At 34.6% G+C, this 27,503-nt stretch overlaps 1 protein-coding gene across 2 annotated transcripts in view; it reads left to right on the top strand.

The window, feature by feature from the left end:
• LOC138699710 (DNA ligase 4-like) overlaps positions 1-27,503 on the top strand; it is a 64,658-nt gene that overhangs the window by 9,161 nt on the left and 27,994 nt on the right. The window contains exons 2-7 of one of the 2 annotated variants that reach the window (XM_069825794.1): positions 10,163-10,351; positions 15,958-16,115; positions 16,567-16,721; positions 20,168-20,343; positions 22,971-23,182; positions 25,408-25,550. In XM_069825794.1, coding sequence (XP_069681895.1) covers positions 10,190-10,351; positions 15,958-16,115; positions 16,567-16,721; positions 20,168-20,343; positions 22,971-23,182; positions 25,408-25,550 — 1,006 coding nt within the window. In that variant the 5' untranslated portion in view covers positions 10,163-10,189. The remainder of the gene's footprint in view (positions 1-10,162; positions 10,352-15,957; positions 16,116-16,566; positions 16,722-20,167; positions 20,344-22,970; positions 23,183-25,407; positions 25,551-27,503) is intronic. The other variant, XM_069825795.1, reaches the window with a different exon arrangement.

Below are 27,503 nucleotides of genomic sequence, written 5' to 3'. Positions count from 1 at the left end.
ATTTATATTAAATGTGACCGAAATGTGACAATATAACATGGTACTCGTAGTTATTGTTTTATGGTATTTAACTAGCTAGAATAATTTGCGCCTAGAAATAGACCTAAATACAATTTCTACTTAAATAGTGTAGGTATCATTTTTTCTAGTAATACACCGTATACATTTCGTATTAAAGTTGTGTGATATAATAATATAATAATAATAATAATAATAATAATAATAATAATAATAATAATAATAATAATAATAATAATAATAATAATAATAATAATAATAATAATAATAATAATAATAATAATAATAATAAGAAGAGAAGAAGAATGAAGAAGAAGAAGAAGGAAGAAGAAGAAGAAGAAGAAGAAGAAGAAGAAGAAGAAGAAGAAGAAGAAGAAGGAAGAAGAAGAAGAAGAAGAAGAAGAAGAAGAAGAAGAAGGAAGAAGAAGAAAGAAGAAGAAGAAGAAGAAGAAGAAGAAGAAGAAGAAGAAGAAGAAGAAGAAGAAGAAGAAGAAGAAGAAGAAGAAGAAGAAGAAGAAGAAGAAGAAGAAGAAGAAGGAAGAAGAAAGAAGAAGAAAGAAGAAGAAGAAGAAGAAGAAGAAGGAAGAAGAAGAAGAAGAAGAAGAAGAAGAAGAAGAAGAAGAAGAAGAAGAAGAAGAAGAAGAAAGAAGGAAGAAGAAGAAGAAGAAGAAGAAGAAGAAGAAGAAGAAGAAGAAGAAGAAGAAGAAGAAGAAGAAGAAGAAGAAGAAGAAGAAGAAGAAGAAGAAGAAGAAGAAGAAGAAGAAGAAGAAGAAGAAGAAGAAGAAGAAGAAGAAGAAGAAGAAGAAGAAGAAGAAGAAGAAGAAGAAGAAGAAGAAGAAGAAGAAGAAGAAGAAGAAGAAGAAGAAGAAGAAGAAGAAGAAGAAGAAGAAGAAGAAGAAGAAGAAGAAGAAGAAGAAGAAGAAGAAGAAGAAGAAGAAGAAGAAGAAGAAGAAGAAGAAGAAGAAGAAGAAGAAGAAGAAGAAGAAGAAGAAGAAGAAGAAGAAGAAGAAGAAGAAGAAGAAGAAGAAGAAGAAGAAGAAGAAGAAGAAGAAGAAGAAGAAGAAGAAGACCGCACATAAAAATCTTAAAACTTGGTATAAGCATTATTAATAGAACGTAAGATTTGATAATGTTCTGATAAAAGGTTTGTCATGCTTGCAGTAATCAACAGCTAAGGTCATTATTGTCTTTTTAAAATTGAAATTTTCTCCTCAGCTACTTATATTGCGCGCACGCATGAAGTACGATGTGGCAATGCTGTACATTGCCTTTTTCTCATTATCTGTCTCTCTCGACGCAAACGCTAGCAGCCAACCGCCTTCCGAACTGGCGTCTAGTCTAGTTTGTGATATATTTTTAATTTCATGTCATCATTGGACATGCAAGAAATAAAGAAAAATGTTCTTGTTACAGTTCAGATACACACAAAAGGCTATGTCACTTTGAAACAACCATATAAAAATCTGTGAGTTATCACAATTTCACAGTGTATCATATTTTTTTCCTTCTACATAAATGTTAAAGGATAACTTGGCAACATTGCTTACAATCAGATTTTAAATAATTAATATACAGTGAATTTTCAAAACATGTTACAGTCCAGCCATTTGCCATTAGACCTACAGTTCATACACCATGTAACTTACTCAAATGAATATCATTAATACTTAAAAATTGAGAAACTAAACAAATTATACAATAGAAGTTTTACAAAATTAATGAACTCTGCATACTCACAAAACAAACTGGAAAACTTGAAAAAAATACATGATTTACAAAAATGATAAATTGCCATAAAGGAGAAGTACATGTGAAGAGTATACAGGGTGAAAGTTAAATGCCTTGCAGATTGAAAGGGGCGATAGAGTACAATCATATGACTAGAAAACCTATATTATGTTTTGTGATTAAATGCACGGTTAATTAGAACATTAAGTTTGAAGTTTCAGCAGTCTGGCAACATCGCCGCTAACACACTACTCGTGATACAGATGTAAGAGGTCAGCGAACTTGGTGTGTCTTAGTAGATGAGCTGCTCTCTGCCTCAACGTTGTTGCAACCTGTTTGCATTGTGCAGTAGCATGAAATAGAGGTTTTTAAAATTAAATTCATACGAAAACCATCCATGCTATTGAAATACACAAGAGGGATAAATAATTATTCTTTATTAGATTCCCTATCGATATGGACAAAAATCATGATCCTACCCGCAATAGTTACGAAATAAGAGGTTGTTAAACATTTGGGAAAAAAATATATTTTTTTTTTCTGAAAAAAAGAAAACTATGAACTTTCCACAAATGTGATATTATATTTTTTTCTTACATACAACATAAACTATTCGCTCTGAAAATCTGCAAGGTTATTTCACATCCACCCTGTATAACAATAGTAACATTTAATTAAAAATAAAATTGTCCACGATTATTGGACATATTAGGTGGTTTTATTAGACAAACAATTACAGAAGTTTCCTCTAAAGAAATGTCCTTAACTTCTGCCAAATCCAGGTACAACTACCACTGGGATACATGTAGTTGAGTCTCTATTCACCGTTCATAATATCGAGGGCATCATGCCAGAAGGGTATATCAACAAAATTGCTAGTTTACATTAGAGACATTTAAATATAGAATAATTTTTCCTATCCTTATTTACTTAGCAGTGTACTTTCTTTGATTGTTCCTCTTGCCCATTGTACTTCTCAAACAATTGTTTTCAGACATAAATAGGTTCCATTAAAATATTTCAATAACACTGCATTTGTTGACATACCCTTCTCATATGATGCCCTCGATATCAAACACTCAGCATAATATGTCTTTTCAAGTGGTGATGTCTTCCCACTTTTCAGCTTAACAAGAACAAATCACCAATTTGAAGACTTACAGTTATCTGACAAGGAGGGGAATATGGTAACGAGTTGATTTGGCAAAGTAGTAGTCGTCTGACTAGTAATTTCTTATTTCTTTTGGGTGTAAAATGATAGAGACTTTGTAGATTTGGGAGTGGAAGAATGCCAGACTATCTCTTTGCTTCTAATTCCTTGTTTATATTTTACATGCAGCTAGTCAAAGTATTCTCATTACTGACATTACTATTTTGGCACATTCATAAAATTGCTCATGTGTATTTACAGAGTACTGTCAGCTCTTCACAGCTATGCAAACATTGTGCTTTGTCCTCCTTCCAACAGCATCCACTGTGTCTTTCCAAGAACTTGAAAAATTTCATTCAGCATCTAGGGAGAAACAGTTTTTGTAAAACCATTAGAAAGTCCACACAGCAAAGTTGCTATGATCCATACCATTACTCACTATCACAAATTATCCTCTCTTGTTATGGAGCCACGCAACAGCTGTGAATAATGTTACTTGCCTATGGCTGCAATGAGCTGACTGAATTACATCTTGTGAAGCGAGGGAGTAGTTTTTGATGAAATCTATTTGCAATACGCCTTCATAATTTTCCACTTCGGTTTTGCATTTTTCAAAATAAGGTGACTGAATGCTCTTTACACATAAATGCCTCTTAAAATAATGCAGCTGATCATTAATTTTCGAAACCAATTCCTTGTTCCATGTAAAAATCATCACAAGTTTTCTTACTGCCTTAATACAGAAGGCTTAATCAACTCCTCTCTTTGAAATAGGCTAAAAATAATTATCTGTTTTCATCACTGCAGTTTTCACATAACTCATTCATACAGTTACTATTTTCACAAATTAGAACTTCTGTTATTCTGAATAACTTTATTCAACTACCACTAAAAATGACTGTGAAAAGATAAAGTGTACAAAACAAAGACACGCACAGGAAACATTAATAATTTTAAAATTACATAAAACAATAAAGGTAAAAGACATAGAACAAGATATGCACATGAAACGAATTTTAAAGGTACATTAGACAGTAAAGAATAGTAAGTAAGAACATAAGTTAATGAAATATGTTAGAGAAAAAGGACAAAATACAATAGTAGCACCCTTACAGCAAGAGCATTATTCGTTTTTATTCACGACTCTTTTTTTTTTTAACTCTAGTAACAGGATCCGTTACTGCCAGAACATTTCTCTTTCTAGATAACTGATAGGTAATGTCGTCCTACTGGTAAAATAATACTATTTTATTTTCTATTTCTCTTCGTTTCTTTCCTTTTGAACAATATTCATTTTGCCTGACTTGGAAACTCCTGATAAATCAATTTCTTCATCATTTACCTTCATTTATGTGTGGAATTGCTCTCCTTACCTTCTTCACGGCTTTTCCTAATGATTTAGGTCTTTTTTGCTTGCATGACGAGAGCACCAAATGTCATTTAAAGAGCACCAGGTTGAGGATACCTGGACTTTAGACAATAACCCAAAAGCATGTAATAATTTTCTTAATTTTACAGACTTTCAACTACTTGCTATGCCTAAACTGTAGAAGATAGATTGGGACATTTTCGGGTGAAATACGTTAATAAATGCGACCTTTTTAGAAATGCTACCTGTTTTGATGCAACTGTTAGGGTTTATGTGACTAGTTTTGATTCAGCTCTTACAGTTTAGGAGTTAGGACCATTTTTGTTTGACTTACACAACTCATGCTGAGAGCTTGATGCAGTAACCTTAACTGCAAGCATGTGATGTCACACACGGATAAACATGTCTCTATGGAAGCTGTTGCGCAGAATATATATGAGACTTTATAGGAAAAGAAAATGCGAAGAGAAAGATAATTCCCAGTCTACTAATAATGTACCTAAAAGAAGAAAGACTAATGTGAACTATGTATTTGAATATAAACATTAATTTTGATGGTAAAATTATTTTAATACAAAACCTAATAATGTTATTCAATGTCAATCTTAGAACCAAAGTTCCCAGATCATTTGTTACACACGATAAATTTATGAAACAGTGTACCCAGCTTTTCTTCCATTCTACCTTTAAAAACTCATCAGTTTCGACCAGATTTGAACCTGCAAATCTCATCACTGAAGATAATAAGGTTTGTATTTAGAATGAGAAAATATTTTGGTCGCAATATAAGTTTTAAAGCAGACAAGATATTATGGTATGGCATTTTATGTTTGGACGTGTTAGAACAAGATTGTACCTGCATTAAGAAGTCACTTCGGTGTGTGTGTGCAGGTTTGTATCAGCATCCTGCATTGCGAGCTATTTCATTCTGTTCTCAGCTCTTACAGAAGACTTTATACAGAAGACTGTAATTACTGTTAATATCAGTCTTTTTGCTACTAATCTAAGCTGGATATAAAATTAAATTAAATCGTACATATTTACTAGTTACTTTATTAACATTAGAATTTACTGTTTTAATGATATTTTTAATGCAGGGCCTATGTTTATTTGTATGGTTTTAAATACGAATAATTCACATTTTTGTTTCTTTCTATAGGGTGTATGTTTTAAAGGTTTTGAGTTTGTAAAGTGAAACATTAACTTCCACAAATACGGTACATTTTTCTCATATTTCAGGCAAATATATAACAAATTCTGAATACATTATTATTATTATTATTATTATTATTATTATTATTATTATTATCATCACCATCATCATCGAAATATCTGCAGTAGCTGTATGGAATTAAGTTTTCGTGAAGTAGAGTGTAGTAACTTATGGCAAAATTTTCGAACTTTTCTAATGTATTAAAAATAACCTAGATGAGAGAATTTCTATTTTAGTTTTAAGATCCTCATGTACATTACTAAATGGGTGTAGAGAATTAGAATAAAACACAATAGTGACATAATTTGCACTTGATCACCTCACATAGACTGAATGACTGGAGAGTGTCTCAATAATAATCATAATTTTTCACCAGAATTGGAGTAACATACATTTTGTATATAATGGTGAAGATTATTATTATTATTATTATTATTATTATTATTATTATGTCGCAAAAATAATTGTTCTTGAAATATTTACGAAAGAACATGTTTTCAGTATCACTAATACCAAAAAAAATCGATTTGTAACATGCTGTTTTGTCAGTTATTCATCCTAAGCTATTGGCTTTAATTTATTGCAACTTAATTAATATCTGTTTTGGATTGCCAGTAGGGAATATCCATAAACAAGTGTCAAGTTATTTTCTTGTTCCTTTTTGTTTTTTTTTTCTATTCCAGTTAATCACAACTATAATGTACTTATGTCTGTATAATTAATTGTTGTTTAGTTAACTGTCTGAAGACAAGTCTGAACCTCACAAGTGATACCAACAACAATAAAGCTTACTTAATTAAAAAAATAACTTAGTATCTACAAGTCAATTCGTCGAATAATGATGTATATGAATTATAATAATTTATATTAAATTAATTATTCTCATCGGCAGATCTCGTACATATGACGAAAACCAATTAAAGATAGCTGCAGCATTATAATGTTGCTGGCTTGAGTGAGAGAAAGGAGATAACCATTTTCTGCCTTTGTTAACATTTATCATGTCGTAGCTCCTATGATAGTCAATCAATTGCACTATAATTTTTATAATTCATAGGCAAATGTCTAAGGAAAGCATAGAAAAAAATTTGGAATCAAAATCTTTTTTTGGAAAGAGGGAAATAATAGTGACTTCGAAATGATCTGTTCAAAGTAGTTATTTACACCTTCAAAAGTTGGTAAGCGGCAAACTTCGTTATTTTTCACTTTAGATGGGGAGTCAAAGCGAGAGAAATGTTGAGAAAGAATGGAAATTGGTTTTAAAAGTTGACGCTCTTCAAAATCTTTATAGATTTTTGAGTTATGGTGAATTAAAGGAGTGTTTTCGCTTGGCAAAAGACTCAAGACTCCATATTAAATTTCAGAATTAAATAAATGCCCAATCGCCAATGTCCCCTTTGATAGCGATACTCCTTTATAAAGGCAATGCTGTGCTCCTCTGATTTGTGGGAGCTGTGAAGTTGTTGAAAGTCATATGCAGGAGATTTGCTGTGGAGAATAGTATTTACTTTTCAATATATATAAATAGTGATTTAGTCAGTATTGTCTCAAATTATTTTCTTGAATCTCTTTCATAAATAAATGTAGGTGATATGGAGGATATGTGCAAAAATTGGTTGATTATATAAAAATAATGTCTCCAGCCCGAAACTTCTTTAAATAAAATTTGTATGGCTCAAATATGTCGACATGATTTACTTTGTAATTTATTAACTGAACTCTAGCTCGCAAGTGTACTGTCTGATTAGGTATTAGTTTTGTTCCTTGTCACAAATAATTTAAAAGTCTGACAGCACCACATGAGATTGGTGCTTGTGAGATAATTATTGTAAACGATTCTAGAGATCATTAAGATGCCTCTTTGTATGCCCATAGTACTGTAATATACTCATAACTGTCGGCCTGGTTGGCTCAGTTGGTATAGCGCTAACCTTCTATGCCCGAGGTTGCTGGTTCGATCCCGGACCAGGTCAATGGCATTCATGCGAGATTAAATGCGACAGGCTCGTGTCAGTAGATTTATTGGCATATAAAAGAATCCTACAGGACAAAACTCCGCCACACCGGCGACACTGACATAACCTCGGCAGTTGCGAGCATTGTTAAATAAAACATAACATTTAACATCCTCGTAATTTCTCAGATGCTTGAAAAAGATATCTGCTTCCGCAGTGCTGTAGTAGGTTACTTAACAAGTAAATAAGTATTTTGACAGTAATTAAGAGATGCTTAATCGCAGACAATGATTGATGTAGGAGCTACTTATGGTAAGGTGATGCAGATTCTATTATTCCACATTCAACAACCATATCGCTGGCCACTCTTTTCTGGGACATATGATAATAATAGCTCTGTAGTACCTATAGTACCGTAAAGAATTTTCTGTTTGAAATGTCGACAAACAAAGAAACAATGCTAAGGAAGTGATAAAAATAAACAAATGTTAGGGAAGTGATAAAATTGTGCAATAAGCAGTCATGATTGGTTAAAAGACGTTCTTTCGTACCGTTTTATTGGTCAAAAGTAGTATGACGTAATAAAAGTGTAATAGTCACAACAATAAAAGAAAATAAGTTGACCTGAGGTTCGAATCTGGGTTACACTACACTCAAGCTTTTGACTTTACCACTACGCTGCAGAGAGCTGTGAAGTAAAGTGGTTGAATTACGTGCTATAAATGCTTTCGTGTTTGGTGCCTATTATGTTTAATTTTGAATTCTTAAATATTAAACAAAATTAATGTGTGTTATGCCCCTATTGTATATTCATGCTACATGACACATTCAATCAAGGAATCGTCCCTCATTTACGTAATTTTAATTTAATGTTATTTTTAATTTTTCGGTAGTAATATGGCCGCATTTATAACGGAAGAAGGCGTAAAAACAAAAAAACCGCGCTTCTGATTCGTGATTGGATGGCCATTTTAATATTATACATGTTATACATGCATGCTTAAACGTATTTCTTTCTAATTGTTTATTTAACGTCCATCTGTCCAATTTTAATGTAGCCTAAGTTCTCCTGGTTATGAAGGTTAAATGTGCATACTTTGGCAAATATTGGTCAAAGCGTGTGGGTTTGTATAGAGTACATACATACATACATACATCTTTATTTGTAAGATGATTAGAACATCAATTTGGAAATTATATACGGTACATACTCGCATGAAAGGGAAAGATATCTTCATATTAAAATCACAAAAGTCTGAATATATTCTATTTATTACATTGTATTTTGAAGTAAAATATACAGTAGAAGTCCGATATAGTGCGATCCGATTTACTGCGTATTCGTATTTAACACGGGGAAAGTATGTCCCCCAGTAAAAAACATAAAATATATAATACATTTAGTGGAAACCAATCTTAAAAAATCATTGTAAAAGATAATACTGCATAGAGCGTTTCTGCAGTATAACGTGCTTCATAAGCAGGTACAGTATATGCACAGCCCTTAGTGGACAATGACCTATTCTTCGGTGTTGTAACACTGCATTCCAAGGGATTTTGTAGGCATAACGGGAAACAACTTGTGCCTTAACAACAAGAGGACTATATATATATATATATATATATATATATATATATATATATATATATATATACATACACACATACATACATATACAATATTTTAGGAGAAAATCCACAAACGTTTAGGGAAAATATGGGAATTTTACTTGAAGCAAGTAAAGAAATTAGGTTTGGAAGTAAATCCCGAAAAGACAAAGTATATGATTATGTCTCGTGACGAGAATATTGTACGAAATGGAAATATAAAAATTGGAAATTTATCCTTTCAAGAGGTGGAAAAATTCAAATACCTGGGAGCAACAGTAACAAATATAAATGATACTCAGGAGGAAATTAAACGCAATATTATTTTCAAGAAAATTTTTCGTTTCTATTGTAATGGCAGCTAGGAAGTTCGTATCCTAATTCTGATATTGAACTTGGACTGTAACACTGAATGCATAGCAGCAAGAGACGTCAACATTTAACGAATAATAATAAAAAAAAAATAAACATGTTACGCACTCCTGTTTGGATAATTATTTCATAATAGATGAGTTTACTTTTTTGGAATTATGCATTATATTTATATTACGTAAATAATGCAATAACAGAATAGCCCACTTTGTTTAGAACCTAAAATATTAATATAAGTTAATATTCTTCAAACTATTCACGATTCTACACAGATCCACAGAATGCCACTGTGCGTTGTTTGTGAGATACAGTGTATCATCTGTAGGGTGAGGCGCAGTGATATCTATACTCCTCGCTTTACTCAACTGAAATCTGCTGCTTTGGTACGAACTTCCTAGCTCTGATAATCACTTCCGATATATCGTGGTTCAGCTATAACGTGGGGATAAATTATGTCCCCCACGCTATATCGGGGTTTTAATGTAATTAAATATCGCGTTTCTAAATTATAGTGGTGCATATATTCGGATATTATAATTTATTTTACTTCCTCGTTGTATATTGTAAAGCGAAAGTATTATGTTGCTACTCCCCCCCCCCCCCCCACTCAAAAAATGAACTTTTTATTTTGTAATTTCTTCAGGACGAAACATTCTTTTACATAACTCAGGATATGTATAAACTGACTTTATCGTGCAGTAGCAGATACGTAATAGTATTAGTTCTTTAATTAATTTATTTATTTACAGAGCTGATGCGGTTTCCAGGAGATAATTATGGAGTCTACAATTGCTTCCAAGATACCCTTTAAAGATCTTTGCCATCTTTGTGAGAAAATCAGTGTTAGTGTTCGTAACAAGAAGAGTGAATTGTTCAGAAAATACTACAACTACTTCCGTGATTATGCCAAGAAAATAAAGCAAGAATCACCATCATTAGTAAGTACTGTACTAGATTATTTGCATCTCTGTCAAGGACTTCCAAAGAAAAATATTGTACATATGAGGCGCGTCCATAAAGTAACTTTCCCACTCGTTCCACAGCTAGCAAACCATATGTTGTGCGAAGCGACTGCGTGTACGTGATAGAGTAATGTCATGGCATGGCACATGCGCTAGTGGAACTTCCCGAGTGCTCTCAGTAGCTTCGTTGCGTTGGTTGAAGATGGACGTTCCTATTCCAGCTCCTGCTGCGTGAAGTGTGGTCAGTGATAAAGTTTTTGAATACACAGAGCATAGCCCCGATTGAAATTGATCGTCAACTGTCAGTTGGGCCTAACATCATGAGCAAGCAGATGGTGCATTGCTCCACAAGGTCGTCTGTGATGGTGGTTGGCATCCCACTGCACTCCTCGTCATGCACATTTTGGCGTGCTGCTGAAAATTGTCTACAGCTGCAACGCACCATCTGCTTGCCCATGGACCTGGCACAGCTGATGATCAGTTTCAATCAGTGCTAACTTTATCACTGACCGCACTTCACGTGGCCGTAGCTGGAATAGGAATGTCCATCTTCAACCAATGCAACGAAACTACTGAGAGCACTCGGGAAGTTCCGCTAGCGCATGCGCCATGCCAGGACATTACTCTATCACATACACGCAGTCGCTTAGCGCAACATATGGTTTGCTAGCTGTGGGACGAGTGAGAAAGTTACTTTATGGACGCGCCTCGTACTTTTAGTACATAATGTACGCATTTCTTTCTTCTACATAAATACCGGAACTGTAAATTCATGCTGTTTGAGACTCGTTCTTTATAACATTGTCCACGAAATAATATTCTTAAATAAACCAAATACAAAAATATCTTGCACCCAATTTTTTCTGTAAACACAATGAAGACCAAATTTGAGCACAAAGGAAGCATAACTTTGACCTGTTCATCATACATTAATTGCCTTCTAGTGAGATCCAATAATACTTTCAAAGTCGTTCATAGTTTTATTATATGGCAGTGCTGGAAAAGGAGAGATGTTTTCAACTCTTGAATACCGGATTTTCTGTGGACATAACAGAATACCTACAAAAATTAGTGTAATATATTTTTGGTACCATTTAGATTAAATAGGATGCACTAAATGAGGGAAATTTAAATGTTGTGCAATAACTATGCTACTAGGTATGTTTTTGCCAATCTTTGAATTTTTCATTGAACAGTTTTTATAGTCTTTATGTTATTTTCCACATGCTATACTAAAATATAACTTACTATTCTGATTAGTGTATCAAGAATCTCATGTCCGATTACTGTTGAAGTCTTAAATGTATTCCAGCTGATTCTTATTTAACTAAATGTAAATTAATTTTTCAGTAGGTAATGGAACATAAATATAATATTTTACAGCATAGAATTTTGAGGATTCTGTTTTACATAATATACTATTATTACCACTACTTGCTTTTTATAAAAATGAAATTCATTGTGGTGTATGTCTTAGATGATATATGGTTTCATTTGAGAAAAAGTTTGATACCAGTATCTTTAAAATGGAGATAATTTCATCCTGAAAAGAGACAGACATTTTGAATTTGGTGTCCATGCACTTGCTCCAATAGAAGATCAATACTATGAATATGTATTTTTGCCGTAAGTTCCATTTTCCCCAAATGGCTAGGAAAGTGTGATCTACAGATAATGTTTAAGATGCTTCCCTTATTAACATATAGGCCTATATTAGCTTATTGACTGCCAAATCTTACAACAGTTGTATTGATGTAATTCCTAATCTCTTATCCTGATCAGTAAATGCGCAAATAGCTATCATTTTCACAACACGTTTTTGTATTACACAATCTCACGAAAACTGTAGGCTGCAATTAAAAATTGACCAGGATTTAAAAATAAATTTGATCTAGAAATTAACTACATTAAACAATTATTTTTTCAATCATAGACCACATAATAATGCAGCGTGGATTACTGGAAGTGACTTGAGCTGTGAATGTCTAGTAAAAAGATAAAATTGGGAGTGTTTAGATATGACGAAGCTGTGGAATCACCACACACCATATTAACGATTTTCTCAACCAATAATAGCTAATTACAGTCGACTCCCGATCATTCGTCATAAGTAATACACAAACTTCCACAAAATATCGAAAATCGCAAATTTTTTTATTATTATTTAAAGTCCAGTAATAGTTACTCTGACAGGTTTATTTACTAAAATACACCTAAAAATCAAATGCTAAATGTGAAACAGTGCAAAACATTTTGAAACATCGACAAAATTTCTGTTTACATTGAACATTCTGTAATCAGCTTATAGCTGGACACATGTATTAGGAAGTAAGAAGTAAGTATTGAACATCCTGCAGTGAAATAATGCTAGATTGTAGCATTATGCTATAGACGTTATGCTACATGCTACAAGACGTCACTTCTGCTATGCATAGGATTTCCAGATTTTAAAAATAAGAGAGGGACATTTTAGCACGGTTGATATACTGGCGATTTAATAATAATTAATACAGTGCAGCCTATATATATATATGATTAAAGAATTACTTTTTCAACATTTTAATGAATCATCACATTTGTTCTAATTTACAATACTGTGCCATTTACTGTAATAATTTAATATTAAAAACAAAAAATATTTTTAGTTCGATATTTAACGACGCTATATCAACTACTCGATTATTTAGCGTCAATGGATTTGGTGATAGTGGGATCGAGATGGTATTTGGCGAGATGAGGCCGAGGATTCACCATAAATTACCTGGGATTCGCCTTGCATTTGAGGAAAACCTTTACATTTACATTAACATATCAATATCAAAATACAAACTTAAAGTGATAGAAGAGTATTCTCTTAAATCTGCATACCCCTCAAGTCTGATTGCCTGATGCATTATTTTGCTTCGCAGTGTGCGCGAATTTTCAATTCTGCTTAGGAATGGATTATATCTCAAAAAGGATAACATTCTGCATCCCACAACGAGTATGAGCGGGACATGGGAAAATTTCCTGTGAATCGGGAATGCCCCACTATATCGGGACATCTGGTAACCCTAGCTATGCATAGCATAATTGAAGACTTACTCGGAATAAGGGTGTAACCAACAAATCTGTTAATACACGTTTCAGAAGAGAAGAAAATAATTTCAGGGGCATACTTCCTTAGGCTTATATTTACTAATAGAACCACTTGACTAATCAAGGATACAAGTTTATTCAGCTATAGGATGCACTAATTTATTGTTACTTTTTCCACCTGTCACATATTTCATTAATTTGATATTACATCCTTTTTCCTGGAAGATTTTCAATTATGCTACAGTTGGAAATGCTGTTCAAAATATGTTGGAGTGGGGAGGGAGAATAGAGCAGAGATATTTGAGAGGAGGGAGAGAGTGTAAATCGAGTAAAAACGGTAATGATAACGTTACTTCGTCCCCCCTCCAAATGATCGCGAATTATCGGGAGTCGACTGTATTTTAAACTAATAGGCATGAATCAGTTCCATGTGAAACAGACAGTGTTGTGAATGTTTAGATAAGATCAGGTAAGTTCTCAGAAAATTATATTCATCAGCACTTGTTTCTTAATCAGTATCTGTGTTATAGTAAAGGACACATGAGAATGGCGTTTGCTTTGTAATCATTATTGACATAGCCATCAAAAGTTAGACGACTTATGACCTAAGTTTGGTAAGCTGGTGGCTAATGAGGATATTGCGTGAACAATACATGTGCAGCTCTTGAGGCTGTAAGTAAAAGAGAGAAGAAAGCAATAATTCACAAAAGATGGAGCAAAGGGGAGCACTAAAGAAGAAGAAGAAAGCAATCATTTGATTAAACAGAAAATTTTCCTTCTCACATCATTACCTACAGACTTACTGTACTTACTTACTTACTTACTTACTTACTGGCTTTTAAGGAACCCGGAGGCTCATTGCCGCCCTCACATAAGCCCGCCATTGGTCCCTATCCTGAGATAGATTAATCCATTCTCTATCATCATATCCCATCTCCCTCAAATCCATTTTAATATTATCTTCTTCCCTCCGGCCTCCCAACTAACACTCTATATGCATTTCTGGATTCGCCCATACGTGCTACATGCCCTGCCCATCTCAAATGTCTGGATTTAATGTTCCTAATTATATCAGGTGAAGAATACAGTGCGTGCAGTTCTGTGTTGTGCAACTTTCTCCATTCTCCTGTAACTTCATCCCTCTTAGCCCCAAATATTTTCCTAAGCACCTTATTCTCAAACACCCTTAACTTATGTTCTTCTCTCAAAGTGAGAGTCCAAGTTTCACAACCATAAAAAACAACCGGTAATATAACTGTTCTTATTTGAAGGATTCGTAACAAGCTGTTTTTTACGGTGATGGATTGTTAGCCCTTCGCCCAACCCCCAAGCTGGAGAACCACCCCTCATCGGCTGTCCACGACTGCTTATTCAATATATTCACAGCTACCTTCCATATCTGGAGGCTGTCTCCTCGATCCACAACCTGAGGACGCGCCATGCCGTGGTGATAGGGACCCACAATAGAGTTTTAAATAATAAATTATATCTTCTACGTATAATAAGCAAAAAGTATGCTAATTTTAAGTCATGTAAAGAAAGAAAACAAAATAAAATACTTCTCTGAAAATGTTAAATTTCTAGCTATATTTATGTTGGAATATGAATCTATGAAGTTTTAACTACCGTATCTAATTTTTGTATTATACCTATCTTGCTTGTCTTGATTTATACACAAATTTGTGTCCATAATTATTCCTTAAAATGATATGTCGAACTATTTATATTAGTACAGCATTTTCAAATAGATGTTCGCGGCCACATGTGGTGGCTGGAAGCATGCTGTTTGCCAGCAGAGCCGGATATTCATAGCCCCTTAGATCAAGTGCATAGATTGCTCATGCAGATTACAGTTACAATAACCACTTACCTTTGTCATACATGATGTTGGAAATGTTCTTGTGCCACCACACATATCTCACATCTTTTAAGAAAATTTGTCTTAATGCGCATTATTTCTTCTTCTTAAATTGCTGCAATTTCCCTTCTTATATTGTCTCTCAGTTCTTTCAATGTATATGGTATTACAGGAATATCCACTGTAAGATCTCGAAATTAATGTGTCCAATAAAACAAACTTCCGTGTTCCCTATGTCTCCTTTTGTGTTGTCTGTGGTATCACTGTCTGTTGGTCTCTAATGAAGAATAATTTTGATATTTGATCGTCAGTCATCCTGTAAGTGTATTGAAGCCAAGTGCACTGATATTTCTGTACCAGGTTTCATATGATATATTGAAATTTGGCAACAGTAATTTCTTTGACTGACGTGTGTTCATTCCTTATAAAGTAGGTTATATTAGTCACTGTATAAACGTAAATTGAGAAAGAATGTATTATTTTCATGAAACTTACTTTTTATTACATTATCATCAGTTACAGTCTTTATAAAAGTCATGTTATGAAGCATTAACCAGAAAATTCTTATGTGATTTTTGTAAATATAATAAATTACAGATAGATCTGTAAATAATTTCTTAAAATACCAAATTTTCTTATTCTGTAGGATGACAGCTTTTATCCAATTCTGAGATTGCTTCTGCCACAGCTGGACCGAGAACGTGGTGCATATGGCGTGAAAGAACACAATCTGGCCAAGATATACATCCGTGTTCTGGGTTTGCCAAAGGATGGGCATGATGCAACGAAACTACTGAACTTCAGGCAAATATCAACCGGAAATACTTTATTGTTTTATTGTATGAAGCATGTAAAGTCACTTAAAAAGTTGTACTTTTTGGCTATCTTATTTCTAAGCTTTGTATTTTTATTCTAAATGTGTGAAAGTTTGTTTTTATGAACATTTATTGTCATCAAATCATATACACTTTATATATCATCCATTAATGATAGTCCTGTCATATTTCTGTTTTCCGGTAACTATTAACCTTAACAAAATATTTACTATAAAACATATATTATTATGTATCTTAGCTATTCCTTATGTTTTAAGCTTAAAAATTCTGTAATTTCTTCAGGTTTCTTTGTTTTAGCAATCTACATAATTTCCTATAATCTACTCTTAAATTTAGTTTTAGAATTTGCCTCTTCAGTAAATATTTATTCTAAATGAGTGATTGAAATAAATATTTTTAACATTTCTTTTATTCTTCAGGGCACCTAAAACTGCAGGAAATCTTGCTGGTGATTTTGCAGAAGTTGCATTCTGGATTTTGAAAAGCCGTTGTCCTGAAGGAGGAAGTTTAACTGTGAAACAAGTCAATATGCATCTCGATAATGTGGCCATGAAACATGCAGCTCATGATCCAAGTATGAATTTTTATAAAAGCGATAATGAAAAGAGGGAATGGGCAGTAATTTTATGTCTTGAAGAACAGTTCGGGCTCACGGTTGTAAAATTGGGGGATGCTATAAATGAGCACTTAATATAACCTGTAAGTTATTTGGGACCTCGGGAATTGTGTATTTATTTATTCATTTATTCACGTAGTAGGCAGTTACTTATTGCATTATATGAGGCCTATAATGATAACTGTCATTCTTCATGTGGGTGACATTATTCTAGCTGTATGAAGAGCATTGGCAGTTCACTATAGTCCCGTCGCTCTTATTTCCAGCAGCCAATCACGTTACAGGTCGGCTACATTTAAACGTGTGCGTCTTATGATTTGCTGATGAAGATAAAGAAGGCTCGATAAATACTTAATATAATCGCCCGCCATTTTGGTTCTTTCGTTGCCGTTCGCAGAAAGCCCATGAGGACGTTATTTGCCACTCAATTATTTGCTGAATTACAGTGCATTTGATTTATTATCATAGGAGCTACGACATGATAATGTTTAACGGTGTGGCAAATAGATCCCTGGTAGCTCGGCAACGAAAGAACAAAAATGGCGAACGATACTACCTACCTAGACTTTATAGAGCCTTCACTTTCTAAGACGTAAGCAAAGAGGCGGAGTCACGCCAGAAATAACAGCGTCACGACTATAGTTTCTTTTACTTTACTAACATAAATATGATTTAGTGCTTAAAGAACCGTCATAAGTTCTTCATGCACCAAAGTGTCGCTAGAAGGTATAACTACCACATCTTGTGGTACTGTATTGTAGGCTAGTGTTCTGTGACAGAAATTTTATAAATTTTTCGGGATACCATCTGTTTTATCAAAATAAATATTCCTTAACTTGTAACAGTATTTCTGTTGAAAGATCATTTAATGACCCATCACAGAATGAGAGAGACAAATGCAGTGTTTCAAGAATGGGGGTTCAGCCATTCTTTGTTTAATTTTCTTTGGTGTTAACTACTAGTCGTGAAATCTTGTAGGGGTTGGTAAGACATGCTTAGGCATAGATATCTTGTTGTTGTCGTCATTGTTAACTAATTCTGAGTTCTTGGCTGTAAAGCCATTAACTCTATTGCTCTCCAAAATGGCTGGACATCACTGAAGATGATTCTGATTCATTTCGTCATGAAGATTGCACAATAGACAAAGTATCTGAGCCTTCATGTCAATGAGAAACAACATCCCGACTCAAACCTCGCCTCTCAGCTCTGTTACATTGAGAGTAAAGGGAATTCGTGGGTGTCACTTGTGGTCTACCAATATCTGAAAAACATCTACTGATATCAATAATTACTGACTGTACAGAGTAAAATTTAGAAGCGTTTCCTATTAATCTAATTTCTAAATTCCATTATTAAAAAATATGTTTTTCTCTATCTTCTATTGGACACTTTTCATAATTGACTTGATGAGCATCTGTAAAGGATGAGAATTGCTACAATAAAGAGATGAATCTTGTACAGTGACAGCTTCCCAGCAAACAAGAACACTTTTTTCACTATAGGTGACTGGACCTAAGAAAACAGTAATAAGAGAATCTATCTGAACTCTGCTGGAACTTGAGGACTGTTGTTGTTTGCTAATGCTCTTGGCTTTGGATGCCGTCTTGCATCCCAGTAATATAATTTTAATCTGCATCAATTTTTATAAGGTGTAAACTAAGTTCAAACCATTTATTAACAGCAATAACAATAATTTATTCTAAATTTATTAATATTAAGTTTCTCATAATATTTTGCAATTCATTTTGCGTAATTTTCAGAAAAGTCTGTGAATATGTTAGAAATTTAATTTTTCAGTCGTTGACTTTACTACATTATATATTTTGTTAGGTGTTAACCTTTACGTAATAAATTGTGTGATACATCACACAATTTATTATGTAATACATCACACAATTTATTATGTAAAGGTTAACACCTAACAAAATATATAATGTAGTAAAGTCAACGACTGAAAAATTAAATTTCTAACATTCTCATAATATGTTAAATATTATGGTAAATTCAACATTTTATGTTAAATTAATAAAAGTTCGCGTTTTGTACTGCATAAACGTATTGTACGTTATTAGTATGAAGTATTAAGTTTTTGTGGTGTAAAATACCTGTATGATGTTTGAGACAGAGGCGGACGCAGTATTTTTTTTTGGGGGGAGGGATTTGAGGAGATAGTAAAAATGGGGTAATGAGAAATAAGTTTATATACTCACAATTTGTTTCCGAGTCACAAACATTTACAAGTTGGCCTGAGTAGCGTAGTCGGTATAGCCTTCTGTGCTCGAAATTGCGGGTTCTACTCCAACCCAGCTCAATGGCATTTAAGTGTGTTAAAATGCGACAGGCCTCATATCAGTTGATTTACTGGCATGTAAAAGAAGTCCTGAGGGAAAAAATTATGGCACACCGGGGACACTGATATAACCTCGGCAATTGCGAGCATTGTTAAATACACCATAATTTTTTAATTTTAACATTTACAATGACTGCAATACAAAAACAATGACAGAATGACATTTGCAGAAGAAGGCGACGAGGCTTCTTAGACATTTCATCCAGTACTTCATGAGCTTTTACTTCTACATTTTTATGCATACACATCAAGGCCAGTCCATTTAATCTGTCTGCTCCCATCATGCTCCTCAAGTAAGTCTTCAAATACTGCAATGTTGAGAACGACCGTTCTGGTGTTGCTGTAGTTACAGGCAATGTGCAGAAAAGTTTCAGCGCCTTGCGAGTGCAGGGAAAAATAATTTCGTTGCACCTGTTCAAAGATGATATAAAGTCAGTAGGTATTAGGTGAAGATTTTTCTGATCAAGGAAATTTCTTCTCCACATCTTCAATTCATTGAAGAAAAACTCTGGTGTTGCATCTGGTGGGCCACTGATTTACTATAGCCTCAACAGCAGATTCTAAATCTTCATCTGATGCTCGCACTATGTTTTTAGGCAGAAAAGTTTCTATGGACTTTAGGATTCCCTTATGATTTAAAAACCTGTCCTTGAGCTGACCATTGAAATAGTCTAAGAAGAGAAGGAAAATTAAAAAGCCTAAAATACTCTTCATGACTCTCTGTCTTGAAGTAAGAATGCTGTGTTTGTCTTTCTGCAGTTCTTGGAATTTAACACTTTAGCAAAGAGAATTTACGTGGAAAACTCTCTAATTCCTATGTACATTCACGAATTAAAATTAATATTATTTTTATTTCTTGTTTCGTATTTTTCTCAAAATTTTGGGAGGGGATATATCCCCTTAATCCCCTCCCCCTTGCATCCGCCCCTGGTTTGAGACTAGTATGAAATTGTGCAACTGTATGTGTGTTTATTTTAATAGGAATAGAAAAAATGTCGTGTTCCTATATAAAGGATTAAGAATTAAACGTGTTCATGATGTTATTTCATTGCAGGAGGTGTTGATGCTGAACTTGTAGCAATGTTGACTTCAATGAGTGCTGCTGAACAAAAATGGTTAATACGAATGTTGATAAAAGATATGAAATTAGGCTTTAGTCAAGGCCGTATTTTTGGCATATTCCATCCAGATGCACGGGAATTATATGATGTTTCCAATAATTTACACAAGGTATGTATTGTTAAGTATTGCCACTGCAAACCTGAATGTCACAGGTTTAATTCTCAATGGGGTTATGGATTTTATGCATTCATCTTTTCTGCAGTATGGCCCTGATTCTTTAGTGCGACCAAAGCAAAGAGGAATAAGGTTGTGAGATTTGGTATTTGGAATGTCACTAGTCTTTATAGAACAGGAGGGGTTACATTAGTAGCAAAATCAATCTTCTTAATGTATCCAGCTGTTTGCTGACAACATAAAGTCCACTATAGTCCACTGTAGTCTATTCAGTTGTTGTTTTTCACGAGAAATGAGGGGTATTTTGATCAGTGTTCATTATAGATGCCTGTTGCTAGTAGCCAGAGGTGGGGTTGTAGTCAATATATACTGCAGGGCTGTGTCTTTTGCAACTGGTACTAATGATTTTAATTTACTTCTTTTGTGGTTTATGGATGGACAGTATAGAAGAATGTGTTCCAGATCTTCATCATGATTATTACACCACAGACAAGTAGGATTATCAGAAATGTGAAATCGGTGTAGGTACAATTGAGTGACAGTGTGACCTGTTCTGGCTCTTCTTAAAATGTTTGAATATGTCTGGGCAAGTTTTTGTACATTTCCAGGTCATTTGGTTTCTTTTTTACAGACTGTAAAATCTTTCCTTTGTCAGAAGAGAGCCAGTTGTTGATCCATAGGTTTGTAAAATGAGACTTTACTGAAGCAAAAGCATTGGATAGAGATATCACTTGAAGAGGTCTTGGTTGCAAATATGTTGCCTGTTTTGCAATACTATCGACTTTCTCGTTTCCAGGTATACCACATTGACTAGGTATCCAATGAAATGTTATTTCCTTTTGGAGTTCTTTTAGTTTACTTAGTTGTTTCTGAATTGGAATAATTATATGTGCATATAGGTTTGGTACATATTTAATTATATTAAATATAGCCCCCTTGGAATCGGTAAGTATGCAAATAGATTTTTCAGAAATTTGAGTAACACACCGAAGAGCAGCATCAATAGCTAGCAATTCAATGTCAAGACTGGAGGAGGATGAACATGGTATGAAATAACTTTCTTGATATTTTGGAATATAATACCCTGCTCCTGATGTCCCATTATTAGTATTTAGAGATCCATCTGTATAAATTTGAAGGTGATCCTTATAAGTACTGCAGAGTAGTTCCATGGAATCTAACTTAAGAATGTATGGAGGATCATTTTTGGAATGATTTCCTGGAATTTGTATGCTATGTTATGGAATCACCCATTTCCATGGAGGAATTTCGTTCACAACTGGAGTTTTAGCAATGAGTGTGTCTGTGATATAGATTGGTATTTCTTCTTTTTTTATTTTATATAAATTACACAGGATATCATCTGACAGTTTGAAGAACATCTGAGATCTGGATGAGGCTTGCAATTTTAAATGCATTTTTAGATCCGTTTGTAATATATAGTGTCTGAATGGTTAAATATTACATTCAATTTCTAGGGCAACAGTTGACGTGGTACCCTCTTGTGGGTACTCACCTTGTCGTGGTGAGGGGGCTTAAACTTGTTGTTTGAGCTAACAAGTAACAAAGAGGTACGCACATAAGCTGCATTACCACCAACGCAGTCCCACTATATTTTTCACTGTTTATATTCATGGAGTCCCTCAGTGTAAAATTCTCCAGAGGTAAAATAGTCCCTCCATCGGATCTCCGGGTAGGGACTGCACTGAGAGATGCCAAGAATCGTACTAAAGTACTTATTTGGAACACCAAAAGTCACACCGTCCAGTCAATCAGAGCCAAATTTAATATTAAAAAGAACCATATAATTAGTAGCAAAAGAACTAGCTAGATATAGACTTTGTCGGAGTACAGGAGGTTAGGTTAGATGGGAATGGCATACCACCAATAGGAGAAGAGTACTTGTTGTACTTGTTGCACAATAATCACTAATTAGGAACAGGATTCTTTATACATAAAAGAATAAACTCAGCAGTAAAAAAGGTCGAATTTATCAGTGACAGCTTATCATATTTAGTACTTAAAGCACGTAAGGGTGAATCCAGAAATGCATATAGAGTGTTAGTTGGAAGACATGAGGGAAAAAGACCTTTTGGGTAGATCAAGACGTAGATGAGAGGATAATATTAAAATAGATTTGAGAAAGGTGGGATATGATACTAGGGACTGAATTAATCTTGCTCAGTATAGGGACTGATGGCGGACTTATGTAAAGGTGGCAATGAACCTATGGGTTCCTTAAAAGCCATTTGTAAGTAAGTAAATATGTCACATTTAAACATGTGCAACGTTGTTGTAGACATGAAGGTATCATATTTTGTCTTCTTTGAATTACTAGAGGAAGGGGGCTAATTCATGTACTCGTAGGCACTCATGTGGGCCCATTGTATGACATGGGAGAGAAAATTTCCCGAAAATTTTTCCTGGAGCCCGTTGCCAGAGATAAGGTTCTTTTAGTGCCATAAATCTATGACTATGTTCGCAACTTTATTTCCTTTCCAAAGGCTTTATATCCGTCCCATCCAGTTACAACCATAGTAACCACTAGACAACTTCACACAGACCGTTTTGCTTAATGCAACTGACATCTGCACTTCATCTTCGCTCTGTGCTTGTTTCAGGTGTGTCATTTGTTACGAGATCCAACTACACGTTTGCATGAAGTGGAAGTCAGTGTATTCTCTCCATTTCGACCAATGTTAGCAGAACGTTGCAATGTGCGTACAGCAGAAGAATCCATGAAGAAAAGCCACTTTTATTATATAGAAACTAAACATGATGGTGAAAGATTTCAGCTTCATATGGAAAATGGAATCTTCAAATATTTCTCAAGGTGAGATGGTTCAAGAAATGCATGAGACTCGATAGTAAGTGAGCAGACATGAAACTACTAGATGATTAGTTGATTGTTATCAGCATCTTCATATAAGATTGATATCTTCTTGGACTATGCTAATCTAACATTGTCAAGGGTTTCATTTCTGAACTAGGAATGCTCCAACTCAAAATTCATTGCTTCCAACGATAGACTATTAGACGTGAAAGTCCACACCTGTGGAGTAACGGTTAGCGCATCTGACTGTGAAACCAGGTGGCTCGGGTTCGAATCCCGGTTGGGGCAAGTACCTAGTTGAGGTTTCCTCTAGGGTTTTCCCTCAACCCAATATGAGCAAATGCTGGGTAACTATCGGTGCTGAACCCCGGACTCATTCCATCGGCATTGTCACATTCATTCCATTCACACTCTAAATTACCTGAGATGTTGATACAGCATCATAAAATAACGCACTAAAAATGGACGTGAAAGATTACTAGTAGGAGGGAGGGATAATGTTTTTAGGTATTTGTGGTCATGCAGAGAATATGGTACACCTTAGAACAGTGATTATTTCTGTATGGTATGTTTGTTAATCTGAGTTTTGCGAGTTCTATCACAGTCAACAGCAGTGGATTTTTAAGAACAATAAAAGTCCTTCATTTTTTGCTTCCTTCAGAAGGAACTACAACTGGGAAGCTCATGTCACATGGCACATAAAAGAACCCTGTCCCACAATGACATGACTCCAGGTGAAATTTACCAACCATTTCTCATTCACATTAATAATTCAGTTCTGGAAGTTTCACAGTGAACCCACATGAGTCAGCTAAATGTACGTAGATTTATTCCATCCTTGACCTGTAATCCATTCCTTGTTCTTCTATCTAAAATTCTTTGTGTCTGAAAGAGTTCTGTTTCTTTTTTAGCTACTTGATTAGGTTTAACTAAAAGGAGGAGATAAAATAAGGTTGGGGAAAAAATATTAAGTTTTTTTTCTCTCTATCTCTCTGTTTCTTTGGCGAATGAGAGGTCTGAAAGCTTACACTACAGCCTGATGCTTATTGTGCTTACCAGTCCTGTTCTGTGAATGATATTTGTTGCTGAACAGCTGTGCTCTTGTACAAATACAGCATGCTGCACTGTGAACCTATTCCAGGCTACAGTAATGATGTCTGTGTATTGTGTGGATTGCGCATGATGATTGCTTGTGATGTTCCTCCAATGATCAGTACCATAAACAAACTGAATCTTGAAGATTAAAATTGGTAAAACACGTGGTGACAGTAGCCAAGAGGGACTGCTTGTCTATCGACTGTAAATATGAAAGAAGAGTTGCAATTGAAAACTGAAAAATGAAACGTAAAGCAGTAGTAAAACAAATGGAATTAGGAGTATAAATTTATTGTTTAGTCAATTGTCCGAAGACAGGTCTGAACCTCACATGTGGTACCAATAAGCCACCACTTACGAGGCTACTAAACCAGGAGATAATGGGGTGGAGTGACTAATTCCTTTCCCCTTCCATTGCAACATCGCTGATGTATAAGTTTGTGTACCTGTTTATGCAAAAGTTGTGGCAACTTAAATTACAGATTAACTCTCTCTCTCTCTCTCTCTCTCTCTCTCTCTCTCTCTCTCTCTCTCTCTCAATTAATTTAAGTACCCTAGCAACCACTTCACCTACCAACCAATGGATCGAGATGGTTGTTTGTGTAGTAGTGTCTATTATGTAATGCCCATCTCTCTTGTCACAGGCAGAATGACTTGAATTTATTAGAGCAATAAATATGATGCTAGAGGACTAAAAGTCTTGATTACAATGCACGTGGACTCCAAACTCCAAAACTGTCATTTCAACCATCAGAATTGAACAATCCACTGAATTTTTTTCGATCCTTGGCTAGTGCCTGCATGAACCTCATAGAGAATTAGTGGTGTTCTCTTGCAGAAGAGGCTGTTGAAAGGAAGAGTTTGCCACAAAAATGTAGATATGCATTTGTTGGAATGTTTCTGGAAGGAAGACTGTAAAAATTGTGGCACATCATCTTTCCAGCTGCTGACAGAGAATGATTGTGAAAGCATTCTCTCATTTAGTGATGTTGGAAATCATTGTTATTGCTTTCGTTCCCAACTATTGGCAACACTGATATTACTCACGTAGGCTCTTTACTAAGGTGCATCACTTCCGAAATATCAACATGACTTCATAAGTCACTTTATATATAAATTGTACTTTACAGGAACGGTCTTGAGTATACAGATGTGTATGCCAGTATTCTGACACCTCATATAAAAAAGTTATTGCGACCTGATGTAAAGAGCTGTATTCTGGATGGAGAAATGATGGGCTGGAACCCGAACTTGAAATGTTACAAAACTAAAGGTAAAAATATTTAATAATTTCTTCCACTAATTTTTATTGCATCTGGATGACAATGCTCAGGCAGTGCATGTGAATCGTAACTTGTTTCGTCATTCTGCTATCTCATTTACTTTTAACTTTTCTGTTATTAGATGATTTAAGACTGAACAAATTGTTTCCTAATTTATCCAATACAGTAAAACCCTTTTTAACCGAACTTCAGTTAACCGAAATCTGGTGTATATGAAACAACGTCTCTGCATTTTTCCAAGAACTCAGCATTAGTTAACAACTACTACTACTACTGGGAAAACGTTGAACTGCCGGGCTGCTTGGAGAATTCAGGCTTCTTTGATATGCCACTCAAATTTCTTCCACCTTCTCTTCTGAAACACTTCGACGAGAACCTCCAGATTGTTTTGTAACACTTCCAGTCGCCAAAAATTTCTCACACCATGCCTTAATTGTTTTCCCATCATGTGCATCTCCATATTATCTCCGGTAATTTCTTTGCACTGTGATGATTGATTTTTTCTCTGCATATCAGAATACAGATTGTGTGCTCTGCTGCAGAGTCGCCATTTTGCTTTATGCAAATGTGACGCACCATAGTGAGTGAACAATCAACTTCAAATTCATTAAATAAAAATTCTTTGAGTTTCTCTTTCTTTTAGTACCACTTGGATTTCATAGTGTGGTATACCTTTTTAGCAATGATTAATTAAAATGTGGCAGGTTTGAATGGTAACATCGTGTATTTTAAGCCCTGAATTGAAAAACATTAAAACATAAAATTAGAAAATTATTATTATCTAATTTTGTTTTTGCTATATTAAAATCTATCTACTGCACGAATTTTTAGTTTGTTAGTCACTTTAAACAATTTACTGTCTTCTGTAGGTAAATTTAGTGTTATGTTTACCACTCTGTAAGTGAACTGTGTCAGCGGTTTCAATCTGAGTTGCTGTGAGAGAGTGAGTGGTCATTAAAAGCAGGTGAGTTGATGATTAGATAATTGGATGAATCAGTGACAATGATAGATGAGTGAGTGAGTGAGTGAGTGAACAGTGGGTAAATGTGTGAGTGAATGAGCAGTGAGTGGGTGAAAGAATGATTAAACGAATTCTGTTTGCCTATTTTATGCTCGACCATGCCGAAATGTAGTAATTATACACCTGGTAGCAGCCCTTTAATGGACCTCATTAAAGTTCAGGTGTTCCACCAGTCAGAAAACACCATTGTAGCAATATGAAAGCACAAGTATCGATTATTCTCGGATATGCAATCGAAAGACAACTAGCGAAACGTCACGGAGGCTGGAAATCCAATACTGTCGCAGAAGGTTATGTTCTGTTACTATAATAATTAGCGTTAATTGTAAATAATATTAAAATAAATTCAATTTGTCATCTCGTTTTTCAATGTCTAAATCAATTTCAAGGTTATATCAAGATTAATGTTTATTTTACTCTCTAGATTATATCAAGGTCAATGACATTTGTTTCTCGGAAAAAATCAATACTTTCGCGTCTGCGCACATCTCACAATTTACGAGATATTGCACAAGGTCAGTTCCGCTCCCCAGTCAGATAAGAATAACATGAATACTTATGAATAATTTCAAGTTAGAAATCAGGGGCAGCCCGTCCCTATGTGCTACAGTACTACAGCACAGTAATAATTTTTGCTCAAATAATATATTTGTAATACCATAGTATCTGATCTGTCATTAACAATTTCCTGTGGTTATATTCATGACGCATTATCGAGTGTTTAGTCTTCGCTCTTCGCTCTTTGGTGCCTCAGGGGGTTCGTTGTGCTACTCTGAACTTCATATAAGATTGTAGACATTTATGCGCATGTGCGAAGCTGAAATCACTGCTCTAATTGGCTATTTTTACGCGGGAAAGTGCTGTAGTCAGCATCAGCACAACACAGCTTGGAGATTGCAAAAGTAAAGCGTAACGAAAGAAT

The sequence above is a fragment of the Periplaneta americana genome, chromosome 5 (assembly GCF_040183065.1).
Source record: "Periplaneta americana isolate PAMFEO1 chromosome 5, P.americana_PAMFEO1_priV1, whole genome shotgun sequence".
Lineage (NCBI taxonomy): Eukaryota > Metazoa > Arthropoda > Insecta > Blattodea > Blattidae > Periplaneta > Periplaneta americana.
Note: the sequence above shows the minus strand (reverse complement) of the source record. Positions and strands in the feature narration are given on the sequence as shown.